Source organism: Parambassis ranga, chromosome 2 (genome assembly GCF_900634625.1).
Source record: "Parambassis ranga chromosome 2, fParRan2.1, whole genome shotgun sequence".
NCBI lineage: Eukaryota > Metazoa > Chordata > Actinopteri > Ambassidae > Parambassis > Parambassis ranga.
The window spans coordinates 6365253-6383126 of record NC_041023.1 but is presented as its reverse complement, the minus strand read 5'-3'; the positions used below and the strand labels follow the sequence as shown (position 1 = coordinate 6383126).

The 17874-nt window shown below is 40.9% G+C and overlaps 1 protein-coding gene across 5 annotated transcripts in view; it reads right to left on the bottom strand.

Annotated features, from left to right (window-relative positions):
• Positions 1-16762, bottom strand: part of LOC114432671 (A kinase (PRKA) anchor protein 9) — a 47489-nt gene extending 30727 nt beyond the window's left edge. For 4 of the 5 annotated variants that reach the window (XM_028400833.1, XM_028400834.1, XM_028400838.1 and 1 more), the window contains exons 1-9: positions 16539-16762; positions 9908-10180; positions 6985-7029; positions 6339-6401; positions 5414-5563; positions 5050-5205; positions 4652-4849; positions 1675-4545; positions 369-455 (exon numbers count right to left, since the gene is read on the bottom strand). In XM_028400833.1, coding sequence (XP_028256634.1) covers positions 369-455; positions 1675-4545; positions 4652-4849; positions 5050-5205; positions 5414-5563; positions 6339-6401; positions 6985-7029; positions 9908-10180; positions 16539-16586 — 3891 coding nt within the window. In that variant the 5' untranslated portion in view covers positions 16587-16762. The remainder of the gene's footprint in view (positions 1-368; positions 456-1674; positions 4546-4651; positions 4850-5049; positions 5206-5413; positions 5564-6338; positions 6402-6984; positions 7030-9907; positions 10181-16538) is intronic. The other variant, XM_028400837.1, reaches the window with a different exon arrangement.
• Between the last annotated feature and the right edge of the window lie 1112 nt (positions 16763-17874).

Here is a 17874-nt window from a genome sequence, read left to right as displayed (position 1 = left end):
ATAGAGTTTAGTTGCTGCTAGAAATTGTGTCTCACTTCAGCAGCTGCCTCAGTGTGCTGTCAAGGATCATCTGCAGCTGCACCCTGACATCAAGGACTATTTTGCTTTGGAAAGCAGAGTTGTTTTAGCTTCTAACCTCAAATCATACACTCTTCATTTCTCTCAGTATAACTCTGTTCTGATATCTCATTGTTTTTAGCCTTCTGATAGCACTACTACTGGTGCTATAATGTATATGTTAGTATTCCACTAGGTCCTTAAATTTGCAGCTGTATGAGCTGTATCTATTGCCCTTTAGCCCACACTGTAAGATGTATCAAAGCAACAGACAGACAAAAGGGCAGGATGTGAGCTTAAGTGACATTTACATGCTCAGTTTCTCCCTCCTCTTCTTCTTCTTCGGCTCTTTGACACATAACATCCTCTGTGTGGCCGCCCGTCGCTTGTCTGCTCACCTAAATAAGCAAGCAGAAAGAAAAATATTGTAATTATTTTTCTGTCTTAATTAGTATTACCCCAGCACAAATGCAGACAAATAAGACAGTGATTGACAGAAGGATAAGATGCATCATTATTGATCACTTCCTGAGAGGGAGCAGAGAGGATCTGTAGTCACTACATTTTATCTTCAGGTGTTTCAGGAGGGACTCTACTCATGTATAGCTTTTTCTTGTTCTTATCATATGAATGATTATTCACAGAATTTCATTCAGAAGGACTCTCTTTGTTGAAATGTACAAAGCTCAAATAGAAATCTAGCAGCACAGGATTTACAGCACTGCAAATAAGAATCTGTAGCACGTGCCGTTTTCCAACCCAGGAGGTGACAAAAACAATACGCAACACAGATGTGAAAATGGAAGACATACACAGTACACAATCTTTTTTTTTTGCCTTGTGTATTTGTGACACAGCTCAAAGTGACACAGACAAAAAAGTGACTGGGTTAAAATGACTTCTCACCTCAAACCCTTCACTACCTGCAGGATGGAAAGAAACTAGAATGTACACGTTTCTACACAGCGGCAATGATTCAAAGCTATGAGACGACTGATTGATTGCCGTTTAATTTTATCTATTTTAAATCATTTTAAAACCAACATTACATTCAATGTGAGGATGAGCAGCATCAAATGCAGATTATAAATACTGTATAGTGCCCCCTTTTACAAGTAGAAATGAGCAGAATTTCAATGGACTGTCTATATATGCCAGTGCAACAGGCATCTGTATTGTGTGTTTATTTTCCTATTACCCGTTTCTTTCCACAATAGCTGCACAAAAGACTCAGCATTAACTTAAAAATGAATCAACAGTCTGACTGCTGCTCAACGCTACCTCTCAGAGCAAGCCTGCAGACACTCAGGCGATTTGCAATCATGACCGTTAGTCATTAGAGAGAAAACATGTCAGTGCTGAAATGCATCAGTCATATTCTCTCTACATATGTTTACTGCTTCTGGCTATGAATGCAGTCCACACATTTTTGATTAAGCTAATAACAATCACAAGTATCCCAGCATTAATTGTGAATGTGATGCATGCAATTTCTACAACGTTTTAAGCTGGCATGCACAGTTTTTGACAAGCCTTTTATCGTTACATCAAACATGTTATTTAATCAAAAACAATGCAGCGTGATGTGTGCTGCAGCAGATACATGTGAGTACCTACCCCTTTGCTGATGTAGTCTCTGCCTCCGTCTCCCTGGTACCCGTCTGTGGAGTCCTCCTTACCGGCCCTCTCTTGTGAACATGACACAAACTGGCTCTCCATCTGAGACTGCATCTCCTCCTCTGCAGCACTTTTTGCTCTCTCTTCCTCTACCACTGCCTCTTCTTCCTCCTCCCTTTCTTTTTTGCTGTCTGAAAGAGCAGAGGCTAGTTTGCGCTCCTGCTTCGACCTCTGCCGTCTCTTGCGCCTGCTTGACCCTGAGGCTGTGGACTTGTGCAGGGAGGATCGTCCTTCAACAGGTCCCTCCCCCGAGGACTGCACCGCTGCTGGAGATGGAGTCTGTGAAAGCCTCTGAAGCTCCACAGTCTGCCGGATGCTGTCTCTCTCAGCTTCAGCTGCCTGTAAGAGGGACTGAAGAGCCTTTATCTCATCTTGTAGAGATTGAATCTGAAGGTGAGAATCCTCCATAGAGCACACTGTCTCAACAGCTTGCTCTTCTTCCCGGAGCTTAGCTTTTCTCTGGGCATCCTGCCCTCTCATCTGTTCTCTTATAATCTCTTGCTTCTTTTCCAGTTCCTTCCCTAGGCTTTCACTTTGGGCAATGACCTTTGCATTTTCCTGTCTAAGTTTCATCAGCTCTTCTTCCAGCTGTCCCACTTTGCTTTCTGTAGACATCAGTTGCTCTGTAACTTCAGAAAGCCTTCCAGCCAGGCTTTCCTTCTCATTTAAAGTAACATTAAGCTTTTCCATTAGCTCATTCGAATCTTTTTCTACTACAGCTTTACTGTCTGTATTCAAGTCTTCAGTTTTGATATCTCTCCTGCTATCCTCCAGCTCTCGAATCTGTAACTGAAGACCGGAAATTTTTGCCTCAAACTCAAGGGTCTCCTTCAGGGTCCTGTCTTCTAACTGTGTTTTTGCCTCAATGAGGCATGTGTATTCCTCCTTGAGCTCCTGATAGTTCACCTCAAAATTCTTTTCAGCGAAAGAAAAGGTTGTCCTCTGTTTCTCAACTTCCTCTCTGAGCTGGACTACTTGTTGTTGCATCTGACTGTTCTCTGCTGTGAGTGTCTCAATTTTCATAACATGTGAGTCCAACTCTTCTTTCAAAGTGTTATTAGACTCAACCAGTGTCTCCTTCGCCAGTTCGTGTTCCCTCAGTTTGTTGTCCTTCTCTTTTGTTTGGTTTTCAAGTATCTCTGTCTTTTTCAGTAGTGTCTGAATTTCTCTCTCCATTCTAGCCCGTTCTTCTCCTCCCTTTCTGAGTTCCTCAAGCTCTACTTGAAGCTCTTGCAGCTGCTGGACAAGTTCATCTGCCTTAGAGCTGTGCAAAGCCAGCTTCAAATCCTCTTTGAGTCCGAAGATTTGGTGCAAAAGTTCATCTCGCTCAGCAGAAAAACTTGTCTTCTCTCTTTGTAACAAACGCAGTTCTTCTTCATAACCACTGCGCAGCTCATCCAACACCTTCTCGTGTTTGATAGCAGCTTCATTGAGAAGGTTCTCTGTGTTCAAGAAGTTCTCTCTTTGTAAATCTTCCTTAAGTTGGGTGAGCTCCTCCTCGTGGCTAAACAGAAGCTGAGTCCTCAGACGTTCTAGCTCTGCTTCCTGTGATTCCGCCATACGGTCCAGCACAGCATCTTTCTCTCTCTCCAACATCTCCAATTTGATCTTATAATTGGTTGTTTCAGATTCGTGTTTTGTTTCTGCCTCTTGTGCAGCTTCCTGAGCAGCAGACAGCTCGCTCCTCAGATTGTCAATGGTCTCCTGGAGCTGCTGCAGTTCACCTTGTTTCCTTTCCTGAGTGATAAGACTCTGGGAGACCTGCTCCACTTTTTCTTTAGCAATATTAAGTTCCTGAAGAAGATTTTCAACCTTGGCCTGAAGGGTGGTCTTCTCTTGGACAACCCGATGAAGCTCATATCTTGCTCTATCCTGCATTGCTTGAGATTGCGCTAACATCTCTTGAAGCTCCCCGACCTTAGCATTAAGAGTTTCCACTTCAGCAGAGCTGCTGGTGGAACTTTGGGACAGTTGTTGCACTTTAAGAAGCTCCATCTCAGCTTGATGTTGCTCAGTCAGTTGCTGCATTCTTTCTGAATGCTGCAAATTAAGCTCCTGCTTCATCTGGACGATTTGCTGGCCATACATCTCATCCAGCTCTGCCCTGAGAAGTTCAAGCTTCCTCACAGTCTCTACCTCCATCTTTTGGATGGTGTCACTCTCAGACAGGCTGCCCCGATGACAACGCTTCTGCAGTTCTTCCACTGTGCCCATGAGTTGCATGATTTCATTAGATGACATTCGCTCCTTCTGTCTGGAGGTTGCAAGTTCACTCTTACAGCTTTCTAATTCCTTTTGCTCATTCTCTAACTGTAATTTACAACTCTCTATTTCACTTTTACAACTTTCTAAGGCAGTCTTAGTGTTCTCAAGCTCATCCAGGCATCTTTCAAACTCAGATTCCTTTCCAGCCATTCGCTGTTGGAGTTCTCGCTGTCGTTTTGCAGAGGTCTCCAGTTCATCCTCGAGCTGGGTAAGTGAACAGTCACGTTCTGAAATTACTCTCTCTTGCTTTGCTATAATGAGGTCTTTTTCATTTGACTGGTGCATAATATTCTCATCTGTAATCCTTCCCACATGAGAAAGTTCATCTCTGAGCAGGGTCAATGACCGCTCATGTTCTGTGATTATTGCTGTTTGCTCAGAAATTAACTGATTTTTCTCTTTCAGTGTATGTGCAAAAGACTCCTCTGTAGTTCTTAAAACTCTCAGGGACTTCTCCTGACTCAAAATAACTTTTTCTTGTTCAGCTATCAGCAGGTCCTTTTCGTTTATCCGTTGTGTCAACGATTCTTCAGATTGACTCCCCACCTGCAAATGTGAAAATGCATGGGCAATTTTAAAACCAACCATTTAAACTAAACAGAAGTGTCTAAAATAATATATATCTGTAACAAAACACAAGGCAATTTCTCACCATCTCCATCTCACTGAGCTTGTGTTGGAGCTGGCTGATGTGCTCCAGTTGTTCTCTGCTTCTTTCTTGATGCTCCTTGACCTCAACATTTATGTCCTCCAGCTGCTGTTGGTACTGAACGATCTGCTGCCTGGCCTGCAGAAGATCCGCCGCGGTGCTGCTGTGGCTGGTGTTCCTGAGCGTTTCGCCTGCCTGCAGCTGTGATTATCAGCCAGAATATGTTAACACTTCCTTTTTGATAATAGGTACAGGCCCACTCCTCCACACACAGATATTATGCCAACTATGCTGCTAAATAACAAGCAGTAGTACAGTTAATGCTGCCACAACACATCATCAGTGGGGTAAAACTATCTTGTCTCAGTCTAAATAAAATTACAGAATAAAATCTGCCACACCTGTTGGAACTGAATGTGCAGTTTTTGGCTTTGTTCTGTTAGCGCCAGGAATTCTTTCATGATCTCGTCTTTCTCTTCACGAGCCTGTTGGAGGTTGGATGTGAGCTGTGTGATGATGCCATCCCGCTGCTTCAGAGCTGCTTCAAAGTCCTGCAGCTATGAATGTGAAACAGAATAACACACAGTGAGTTCAATTGTTTGCAGTGTAAGCAATAATGCTGAGGTAGAACTGAGTAAATGAGGGAGAAAAGTTTAACAGCAGCATAAAAAGGTACATACATATAATGTTGAACACGGATGGCGTAAAAAATGTAGTAACTCTATATAACGTGTATCATATATGATGCAGTGATTAACCCTTTACCTGCTGCACTCCTTCAGCACCGAAAGCAGACCTGATCTCCTCTAACTCTCGACTCAGCTCCTCCACCGCCCTGGTCTTAGCTGCTAGTGCATCCTCCATATCCTGCACCGTTCCTCCCTTTGTCACTGGTTGCAACGGCTCTACCTCCTCCTGAGCAGGAAAGTACTGTTTAGCAAGAACCTTGCATTCATGACATTTAAATAAGGGACAGATCAGGTTATAGGAAAGAGTTTAGTCACCACTAATGAGCAACAGCCTTTAGTTAGAAGAGCAAAGAGCTGCATGAAAGAAAGTGTAGTAACACTGTTTTTATTGTGCAAGACAAGAAATATGCATCACAGAGCGTTCGATTCATCAGAAAATCCTCAACATTCAACATGAGCTCAAAGGATGAAAAGCATTGTTACTCATACATCTTTAACTAAAAACATTTCTATCAGTCTTCTAAATTATCCTGATGTTCTTTTAATCCTTAACATGTGTCTAATATTTCTTTGGTTTTTCTCTTATTGTATCAGAGCTGATCAGCACCTTCCTGGTTTCTGTCTCTTCTGTTCAGTGGCTCTAAAGAGAGCAGCTCTTTATGTAACACCTGCTGTCTTCTCCTCATCATCCACCCTCCTTCACTCCTTTCTCCACAAGAGATAATTTTCACCTCTAAAATGTCAGAGTGACCCGTTCAGTCCTAAACTCCTGAGCCAACTGTGCTTTCAAAACTCATTTTTTTTGCCCTTTCCCTACTTCTTTCATGTATTTAACATGCTGTGTATTTGAGTATAGAGACAAGCACAGCGTAGGACAGACACGGTTAGTGTTAAAGGACAAAGACTAAATTGTTAAGCATATACAGTCAAGTCCAGCAGCCAGTGGGTTTGTTAGCAAAGCCAAAGCAAAGCCAAAAAACTGCTTGATTGGATTACTGTACCCAAATAAATTCCTTCGTGGACATCATTAGGTTCTCTGTCATCTCATCATGGCACCCATTTACCTGTTAATTCACAATCCTCTCATTCAAACAGTACGATCTGGGAACTGCAATGGAGAAGCCTGATTCATGTCAGGACCCTTCTTCAGGGATTTGTGATTGTAAGCACAATAAATCTGATAAATTATGATTTATTCCTCTGTAAAAGTGAATCACACATGAATCATCCCCCCAAATTCAAATGATCCTGATTTTAACTGTAACATAAACTGATTTTATTTCATTCATTTGAGAATGTGCCCAGCGGTTCAACAACAGGAAGTTATTTACCTTGCAAATGTATTTTTTCAGCACTTCAAGTGGTCTGACTCACCAAAGAGAAGAACCAACGCAAGCTCTAGACTAATGCAAATGATTTCTACCTCCTTTTTATTCAGTACCATCTCTATTAAAACAGTCACTCAATGTAGCTAACAGGACACACTGTTAATTAGCTACAACCAAAAGCTTTTTTAAATTCTTCTGACAGTCACATATTAATACGACAACATGATTTTTCCAAAACAGGAAGAAAGCCACAGGTGTGATCTAAATTCCCTATGGCACAGAGTGGTGATGGTTTATATGTTCAGAAAGATGAGCTCACCTCTGAGGAATAATCTTCAGCAGTGGTGGACACCTCACTCTCCGGCTGCAAGAGACAGACATAAAACAACTTAATCAATAACAGACAAGTAGAAGAATGCAAGATAATTATACATAAGGGACAATCATAACATCACATTTTATATAAACATATAAAAAAATATGTATTCTATAGTCGTAAAAAGAACAAACAACTGCCACATTTCCTACTTTAGCATGTGCTCTGCAATCAAATATGAGTTTAGCCTACTTCTGCCACAGAGCTCCTTCCTCACTCCCACAGGGTAATGACGGCCATTATCAAAGCCTATTTTTGGTTTAATTCCTGGGTCATAAATTGAAACTGTATTAGGGCCAGAACGGAAAAAAATGACATGCTTAAGTTGCAAGACCTCAGACTGTTAACAGACACGATTAACCAAGTAGAGTCATGCCAAGCGGAGCAGGTAAAGTTTGGATCCACTGTGATCATTACATCATTCTGTTTTTCAGCAAAAGTTTCATGACTTTACATTGCAGTGAAAGAATAAAAACCCACAAGGACTAATGTAAAAGGAGTGAAAACACACAGAAGCTGCATACCATTAGGAGTGTTAACACGAAATAATAGAGGAGCAGCAAATAATTCAGCTGATATGCACAGCACTTTCACCATATCAACACTCAAAGGGACCTGCAGTATGTTGATTAAATTGCTGCGTTAGAACAGTGAGCTGACGCATTTAATTAGAACTCCATTTTCAGGTTGTAGGTACAAGTTGTGAGCATTAATTAAGCTGCCACTAGAATGTGTCTGCCTTCTCAGCTAACACAAAGTGAGTAGGCATTGTTAAGTGTAGTCATTTCACCCTTTAGTTACTTGCAGATGTTCAGTGTTGCATACAGACAACATTATTCATGATCCTGACGCAAAGTTTATTTGCACATTTCTAGTCAACAGACTCATATTTGTGATTAAATCTCTTTCAGATGTTGGAGAATGGAAAACACTGATGCAGTTGTGTTTCCACAGCAACACCTCCTGTTCACAGAAAGCAGCATCACCATAGGCCAAGGCCCCATGACCAGATACAGTCTAGGATAAAGACAAAAAAATTGTTGACAGCAAAGCAACTCGAATCTCAGTGGATAAATAATGTATGAATATGAGTAATTTTTTACATTTCCGTCCTTGTGTGCTCCAGTCACTTATGATTCAAACATGATGACATCCAGGCATTCATAAATTACAGTTTGTCAGAGAGTCTTTTGTAACAGTGAGAAATGTGAGTCCTTCCCAATTTGAAATAAATAAATAAACAAATAAACTCTTTGAGCATGAAACACGGATGCATTCAGTCAACCTTAAGGTCTGCTGAAAAGTGCTGCAAGGCCACAGGAATTGGTCACACACAGACCAACATATCTCAACCTGTTTCAAGGCAATTGTCTGTTTCCATGGTTACCGCGGAGTTTTTGTGGGCATATGCCGCATCAAATGTACAGTGGGTTCGTGGAAAAGAGCGGCCACACATGGCTGCTGAAAGGGACTGAGGGCTTTAATGATGTTAAAAAAAAGTGCACAAGAGCCCTCGGGTCCACAGATTCAGACTGTGGTTATGCTGCAGAATAATGTAAGTGGGTGAGCAATTTTTTTTTTTTTTTTTTTTTTTTTTTTAAACATCACTGTTCAAGCTCAAACTCCACCATTTATCTTGTGATGTGGGAGATCATTGCAGGCTTAAAGGCTAGGTCTGTTTGTTTATAACATTTAAAACATGCAAAAAAATCATTAAAATTACAAAAGTAAATCATAAAATCTGTGAAAAGAGTTCAACAATAATGAATTTTACTAAGCCTAAGTTTTTAATAGCATGATTATGGTTCATCTGAGAAGTCTGGGATTTTTCAAGTTCTACAACAATATTTAGGTCATGTCTTCCTCATGGTTTAAGTATTTGTCGACACAAGCTGTGTGCATTAACAATACATCTAATAGCTCTATTGTTTTCCTCTGCAGCACGGGAGTAAATCAGCCTGCAATCTCTCTCTAGCTTTGTTTTTAACATTTCAAAGAGGAAAAAGAAATACTTAGAAATTCACTCTACTGAAATTCCTACATCACAGTGTACTCTCGGTAGGACTGGTTGTCATGACAGCTAGTCTGGCCTCATTAAGCCCGAGGAAACAACAGAGACAATGCTCTTCTTCACAGAGATCTCTTAATATGAATCTTCGCTACACACCCTGCCTCTTGAATAAGCTCTTACTTGTATTAATAACAATTAAAGCCGTTAAAACACACTGCCAGGTATTATAGATTCATAAATCTGGGAAATAGTTTCTGAGATGTATAAAAATGTGTAACAGCTGCAATTAGCGCGCAACAAATTATGACACTTTTAGTTCAATTTTGCATCATATAAACAGACATGTGGAGGGATTATACAGTGAGACACTTAATCCAGTCAGTATTTCTTCATAAAGCTCTAACAACATGTAGACAGTGTGATTTATTAACTGCAATATCAGGGGAATAAGTGACTAAAAATAATAAGAATGCAAGCAAATAAAAGGAATTAACAGATAATAAACTAGTAAGTGAAGTGTTTTCGAGCCATCACACTACTCTGTCAAAGATGCACTAGTGCAAATGGTTCATGTATTTCAGCTTTGTTGCCAAATATGTAAGCTCTCCAGGATCACATTGTTACAAATGATCACAAACTGTCCCTGGAGACTTAGGTGTGAGTCTCCTCATTAATCCAAATCTAAATATGGGTAATAAGTGGTTGAGCGTGAGAAGAGGGATGGCTGTGCAAGCAGGAAACTTGTAATGTGAGATGGCACCCACCTGTCACTGAAACCGCAGTTTTACGATCTTGCATCTACAATGTGTGTGTGTTGTTGTGTAGAATAGCGTAGTAACAAGTGTGTGCGTCTACCTCTATGTTGTAGGTCTGGTCATGCTTGACAGTCTCTCCGCTCCTCAGTGTTTTGGTGAAGGTAAACTCCGTAGTGGGTGGGCCTTTATCTTGTTTTTGTGATCCCTCGTGTCCTTCGCCAGAGACCTCCTCTCCTCCCACCGTCTGATCAGTCTCAGCCTCCACCCTTCCCTGCGAATCCCCTTCTGAATCTTCCGCCGGCTTCTTTTTCTTCTTCTTTTTCTGTTTCTTCTGGGAGTCCGCGTGAGCTTTTCTCTGGCGGTACTCAGCCAGCTGGAGGAAAAAAGAAGAGAAACAGAATAATTAAAATTAAAATTACACTTTCCGCTGTGAAGATAGTCGCTGTAAGTTAAAAGTCATTAGCAAACAGCCATCTCCTGTTGCAGGTTTGTTTATCTGATCCATATGTTCAACTGTTAAATGATGAACTAACTTACTTAAACTAATAAAAGAAATATACAAAAATGAACCTACTCTGAGTCGACACAGTTTGGTGATACTCAAGCGAAACATTGTATGCACCAAATAAGTGGCTTTCCTGCTCCAAGTGAATCCTCCCTCCCTGCGTCCATATGACTCGACACATGCCTTTTGCTGTGCCAGGTGCTAATCCCAACTAAAGGGATTTCATTGTTAAACTATGTCAGTGGTGTGTCTAAAGAGCCAATAACGTGGTTTTCCAGATTTCAACAGGAAAAAAAAAATCATCTTGTCTCCTGTTTTAGGTGCATCTTGTTAATACTCATGGCCTTGTGATGATCCTTTATGCACAACAAAAAACACTGATTAAACAGTCCAGTCATTGGTCTGTCACTTTATGTCTAAACAGATTGTGTAATTTAACAAGAACAATGTTTTTCTTTCCTCTATTTCTCCTACAAACATGAATATTTTTTACTTAACCACCACCAGAGAAATAATGATACTAATTACACAGCCTGGAAAGTTTGTTCTAATACTACCCATTATGCACGAACAAGCAGCAAGAGCAATTAAATTCTAGTCAGCTGAGCAGGGTGGACAGCAGGGGCTACAGGTGTCACACTGCAGGTGCTGAATGGGCGGCCACAGAGTCTGTGTAGATAGCCTGTTGCCACGGATACAGCATTAATAACTTCTCACCTGTCAGAAAAATGCCACTGAAATGCCCTGCCCTATGACATGCATGGCATGCCAACACACAGACAGCTTAAGCACTAATATTAAGAGTCTGTGTGAGTCTTTTTTTTTTTTTATTGACTCTGGTGATCCTTTATCGTTTTTTCCTCCAGTGCAACCACAGGGTTGATATTGTTTCTAGCAAAACTGCCAATTAAGTTTGCTGTGTGCCAGCTGAGAACAACCATATGGGAATGTGTACAGCTGGCTGCAGGTGATCAGCAGCAGCACCGGTTACATGCACAATCAGGTGAGCCTCACTCTGGTATCAGCAGCTTAAAATCAGCAGAATGTGCGTGTGTACAAAAAAAGGTTAGAGGCTGACACAACAGAGCTGAGAGTCATGCTCCCCTCCGCCTACAATACACAGCTTAAAAAGCTCAAAGGGCTCTTGATCTGTGCCTCCGTACCTCCACACATGATCCACCCATCAGCCAAATATATCCACCTATCTGTACTTCTAGATGAGTCTTATCTATCAAATACCAGCACACGGAATGAAACATGAATGCTTGGCTTGTCTTATATTCTGAGTGAATCACAGTGATACATGAGTAGTAAGTGTACTATATATATCAGAAATCACACAGAATTTTTTTAGGGGGGGTAAAAAAAAAAGTGAAGGAAACCCCAGCCTTTTCATTGAGCTGCTTATCATTGCAGGCTGTCCCATTTGGCCTGGCAGAGCAAAGCTCTGGCTGAGCATATGGAAGAGTGAAGACTGCGTAGCTATATCACCATCTGGGAAAACAGAAACTACGTAGGTGTATCACCATCTGCTGTCTGAAAACATTTGCACATTTTTTTCCACACATGTTTTTTTTCCCAATGTATTTGTGTCTGATAAAATATATGTTTAATATATATTTAGACGACTTGTGTTACAGACCTCATTCCATCCAATCCATAATTAAGGGAAAATCTAGCAGTAACTACCCCCATAATTAGATATAGGTTATGTTGCTATACTCGCATAATGTATTAGTTTTAAAAAAAAGTACAAGAAGTATCTCTGTGCATTAACTAATTTCCATTGTAGTCTCTTTATAATCCACAGAAACAACAGTGTTCAGAGCCCAACACTGAAATGTCGGGGGTTGCCTGCTCACAGGATTTGAGGAAATTTGCTGGAATCTGGCCAGATGCAGTGCATGGCATGTAGGTACAAGATGTATGTGCTCACTCGAGCCGACTCCCAGATTTTATAATGTCTCAATTATACACCGGAGCATAAAACTTTTTATGTTTTTACTACTACAATTATGTTTTTTGTGCACAACACACTGCAGTTAATTAACTAATATCCATTGGACAAACAGATGACAAATAGGTCATTGCAACTCAAAAGGGGAAGTCCACAGCTTGCCATGTTATGTGCCATGAGAGTGTCATCGTCACTTCACACATTTCACATTTAGTGAACAGTAACTAAAGTAAACTAGTAAACAGTAAACTCAAGCTAATTCTGTCGCACCAGGTTTAGCAAGAGTCTGGCAGGTAGAACAACATCAGGCTCTAAATACAACCAGAGATTAAAGCTGCAAGCAGCAATGAGTGGGCCCTCACACTTCTTACGGCCGTAATAATGCAAAGACCAAAACACAGAAGAAAAAAAAGAAACTGGCATGTGATGGAGGAACTGATGTTCATGCTGTTGTGAGTAATAAGTGGCCATTTAGGAGCCAGGAGTCACATCATGTATACTTTGTCACTGAATAGCATGTGTTAAAAAGAGTAATAAATAAGCAAACATTATAAGGAAGGAATTGAAGGGTATTAAATTTGGTTCAGTTTAATCTGTGGGCCGACAAGATGGCCTTATTTATTTTCACGTGCCCAGATTTGGCAACAACAAATCAAGAATCTGAGTATTATGGAGGTACCAAATGCAGCATGACTACTGGTACTAATGACCGCTGCTGCAGTCTCCTTATAATCCCCAGAAACAACAGTGTGCAGAGTGCAACACTGAAATGTTGGGGGTTGCCTGCTCAGAGGATTTGAGGAAATTTGCAGGACTCTGGCCAGATGCAGTGCATGGCATGTAGGTACACAATCCTGATGTATGTGCTCACTCCAGCTGACTCCCAGGCTTTAATGTGCTAGAGCTTCTAATGTCTGTAATTATATACCGGAGCATAACACCTGGAGTTTTTACTACTACGATTATGTTTTTGTGCATTATACACTGCAGTTAATCTGGAAGATAACACATTCTGGTGTGCTACATAGGGTTAGACCCCAGCCCCTAAAAATGAATTTTGCTGTCTACTGGTACAAGTTCCTCTCAGTGAAACCCACACAATCTCTTGCATACCACCACTTAGTTAGCAGGTGTAGTGTGCAACTGCAGCGTCTTATTCTATACTTTCCTATTTTTTCCATCACAACAATACACCAACTGACAAGATGTTTTTGTACATCACAGGAGATCCACACAAAAGTATTCAGAACTACAAAGGGAGGAAGTTGGGTTTAGTCATCATCAAGGTTGCATCTAATTAAACCTGGGCAGCTGTTAGACCATCACATTCAATTACGCACATCCCTTCTAGGCAATCCCTTCTGAAGCAGCACAGCATGACAGAACAAGCGTTTTATAAGTGTTCAACATTTTCTCCCATCATTATTACAGTCTAAAAACAATAATCTAAAATCCCCCACTGTCAACTCAACCAGTTAATAAACTACATAAGCCATGATGATAATAGTTCATTCATCATGCGGAGCAATGCAGCCAGGGCACCTCCGTGCTTAGTCACCTCAAGGATTAACTATTCAGGTCTAAGTTAAGTAGATCAACGTGTATCTTTGCTGTCCTCAAAACCCACAATGCTGCCTGACAGTGACACTGACCCTTTAGGTAAACTGAACCCAGAGAGAGAATAGTTTGTATTCTATGAATGCACTGTTGAAGTCAATGTTCAGCAAGTGGTGGTACTTTCATCCCTCTTAAAGACCTGCTTTAACTTCACTGGTAGAGACACAAGTTTGCATGCACCCATCAACACCATCAGCATAATTGAAGAACCAGATTTTAAGCTCTGCAAACATACCAGAAGAGCAAAGAAACAAATAAACATGACATCTTTCATGAATGATGTCAATATCACCTGAATCACATTAGTCAAACACCGCAGTGCCCACACACGAGCCAGTCAGCATACACTGCTGCAACAGCAAATGGGCTGACACACTACCTGATGTTTCGTTAAACATCAGTGCTGTTCAACACACAAAGGCTGATAATCATCAAACACAGGGTACAAGGAAACAGGATTAAAAGTTTGCATGATTCAGTTAAAGACAGACAAGAACACAGACATTAGAGATGCATTGTTGCAGCATCTGCAGAGTCTGGGTGTAGGGATTAGTATTAGACTTATAGACACCTCCCCTGTTGATTGTAACAGGGGTTTCTTTGACCTAACACAAAATCTCGGGCTCATCTGTGCAGGGATGGGTGCTTTCAAAAGACAGAGCCTCAAAAATATCACCCATGTAACTGGAGAATTGGGCAAGAGTCTTGAACGAGTAAATCTATAATGCCAGTAATGCACTTGTCAATATGGTCCATTTTGTAGGGAGCCGTGTAAGGCAACAATACATCTGCAGCTAATGGCTTGGAACAACAGCCTGACAACACTAGCACGATTTTTTTTTGCTTATTGTCTTGTATGACTCAAGAGGCTCTTGTCTGGTACAGAAGTAACATCAAAAAGGCTTGACAATAGATGATTGACAGTTTACACTTTGCTTGCACATCCACATGAAATCTTCCTTCATCTGTATCATCCCATAGTCATTTTGCCAATGTCAAGTCAATTAGTGTGTTGCCAACTCTCCAGGTAAAGCTTATCTATATGATAATAATCATATAGAGACTGTAGGTCATGTCAACACTCTCCATAGCTTGACTGACTCCAACATTAATCCGCTCAGACTCAATGTAAGCTTGCAAGATCCTCTCTGAGTATGAACTTGCACAAATAATTATGTCCTGCGTATCCCTGCTGACCGTTATCAATGAGCTATTCAGAGGAATATCTTGTGAAGTTTCTCCAACGCATGTGAGGACATGGTGACATGGTGCTGTGTGATAAAAAACAGAAGCCTGCAGCACAGAGAGGCCTTTTAGAAGCCAAAATACCAAAGTCATAACCAGGGAAATGGTCTATCTCCCGCTGTGCAAACCTAAAAGCCAGACCTCCATCTCCTGTATAAGACCTTGACCAAAAGACACAACAAACAGCATACTAAATGTTTCTCAGCAGGATCAAAATACAAAACATTTGAACTGCTGCCCCCTTTTTTAAGTCTGCCTGATAGAAGGTTGGTGTGGCCAGAATAATATTATCTTGAATTATTATAGAAAATTTTGGGGAAAAATGATGGTGTGTCAAATCTTTAATTTTGTGTTTGACTCAATGTTAGCTGACCTAAATCTCAGTCTTGCTCTCTCTTCTTTCACTAAGAGAAACAGTAAAAGTCCACCACCATGATTACTTATCTTTAACGACACAGACAAAAGACCTTAATTCAACATTTCACTTTTCAGGTAGGTGGACAGGTTGGTTGTCTAAATCTAATCAGTCAATTCCTCATTTTCAGGAAATATTTCTCATATTTATGTCACTTTATAGATTACTACAGCTGAACATATTTCTGCGTTGTATGTGCTTAATACAATCAGTCACATATGTCCAGTGTCCATTACCATTAGGGCATTACTATTACATGATTAAAGTTGAGCTTTGCTTTAGCTCATACTGTTAATACCTCTTTACAGATGCAACCCATATCCAAGATGTTTGGATATAAAAACACAAAAGAGTAATACTGCAAGGACATGTTGCTCATTCTCAGCCAATTCTTAAAAGAAGTTTTTCATGGCCATTTACAATTATGACAATTTCTTTTTTCACCCACGTTTAAAAGACAAAACTAAGCCATGGATAAATGGGGATTATCCTAGCCTAACAGACTAATAAAGCCAATGTAGCACATGTTTTTGGCATGTTTGTTCTTGCTAGTGGGGATATGTCCTGCAAATCCTGTTACACCAGCCTGTCAGAGTCACTTCAGGTGGCGTTTATAAGCCCTAGATAACAATGTGACGGCTTCACTTGAGCATGATTAGGTTAGCATTGCGTACAGTGTCCTACACGCCAGTCTACAAAAGTGAAAAGGAAACACTGGAGTAAGGTTTAGATAAGCAGCATGACAAAGGGAGTCTGTCGTTAGCTAGTTGCTATGCTAAAGCCCCCCGGCAAGCGCCCGGCTGTCAGAGCAGGGCGCATGTTTGGCTGGTCTGACAGCTGAAGGGGTGTTATGAAGGGGAGGGGGAGCCCCCAAAAAAACAGCTGACAGACCCAGCTGTGAGTAAACAAGTTCTCGACAACATTAAGCTATTACTTGTGAGTAATAAATCACTGTTAGTGACTTATGCTAACACCAAAACTGAGAATCATACCTTTGCTTTGCCGGCCTCCAGCTTCTTTTGCCTTTCCTCGTCTTCCATGGCCGCTGTCTCTGTGGCTGAAACAAGACAGGAACTGCTTCATACGAAACACCAGCGAGAAAAATCTGACAGCTAACGGCGAGATATCTCCCGTCTGGCTTCCCAGCTCACTGCCAGAGACTCGCATTCACTAGCTCTCTCCTTGTTGGTAGTCCGCCGCCATGTTTTCCACGTAAACATGAGACCCAACTGTGATGACGTCGGGTAGATGCCTGCAATGCCACGCCCACTGGCATTCCACTGGCGGTGCCTTTACGTGCTGTCAGAAATTATAGTTTTTCGCAGTCTTGGATTGAAATTGGCTATTACAACCATCTACAGTCGGGGCAAACTGTCTTCTAACCTCTGATCATTCATCGTTCTGTTCACTGACATTGACGAAAATAATTTTTTGATTGATGTTCAATAAAACAGGTGTCACTGTGACACAAAAATACTAAATGAGTTGTTGTGCCTTTTCCCTTTCCCCTATCTCTGAGGTTACAGTTACAATACAAACACCTCTGTGTGCATGTAAAAATATTCACTAACAGTTTCATTATATCTGCAGATAATGTCACAAAATTCACTGTTTAATATGCAGTTTGAATTCTGCTTAAACCCTCTGTTCAGTTTCTATGGTAACCGGAGGAGAGGTTGCCAGAGCCGTCCCAGTTGAGAGTTTTTCTTCTTTAAATACTAAATATTTTCATTTCAAAGCTGTTTCTCTGTGAATAAAGGCCTCAGCCATCACTTCAGATGTTACAGCCTGACATTTGATTGGGCTATTCTGAGCACATTTCCAGCATTACTGCAGTGCTTCCTATAAAGACGAAAACATTTGAGCTGTCTCAGCTAAATGGGACTGCAGGTAACATGAGAGGCAGGCTTCAGTTTCTAGGACAAATGGAGGCGATAATGGAAAGCGTGGACGATATTTTACTTACAGACTCCACCTTTATCCTTCAGTTTACATGCACTTAAAACACAATAAAATATATTGTATTTTTGACATTTCCTTGTCTCTGTCTGAATGTTTGCCAAGACTGTAGAAATATGGTGTGTATGTTGTGCTATATGTCTAGTAGTGGTTTATGGTTTATGGAAACTCCATATTGCCCCTGGTACAACAAAACATTCTGCCTTCACATAAAAATATCCAATTTACAGATACAGAAATTGTTGTTAATTGTGCATTTCCTATGGGAAATTAAATGTTGTTTCTGTTACACAAGAAACAACACAACTGAAGCCCCGTTTAATGTCTGAATATTTTAAAATCATACTTCCACAGGCCCAAGTTTGTGGC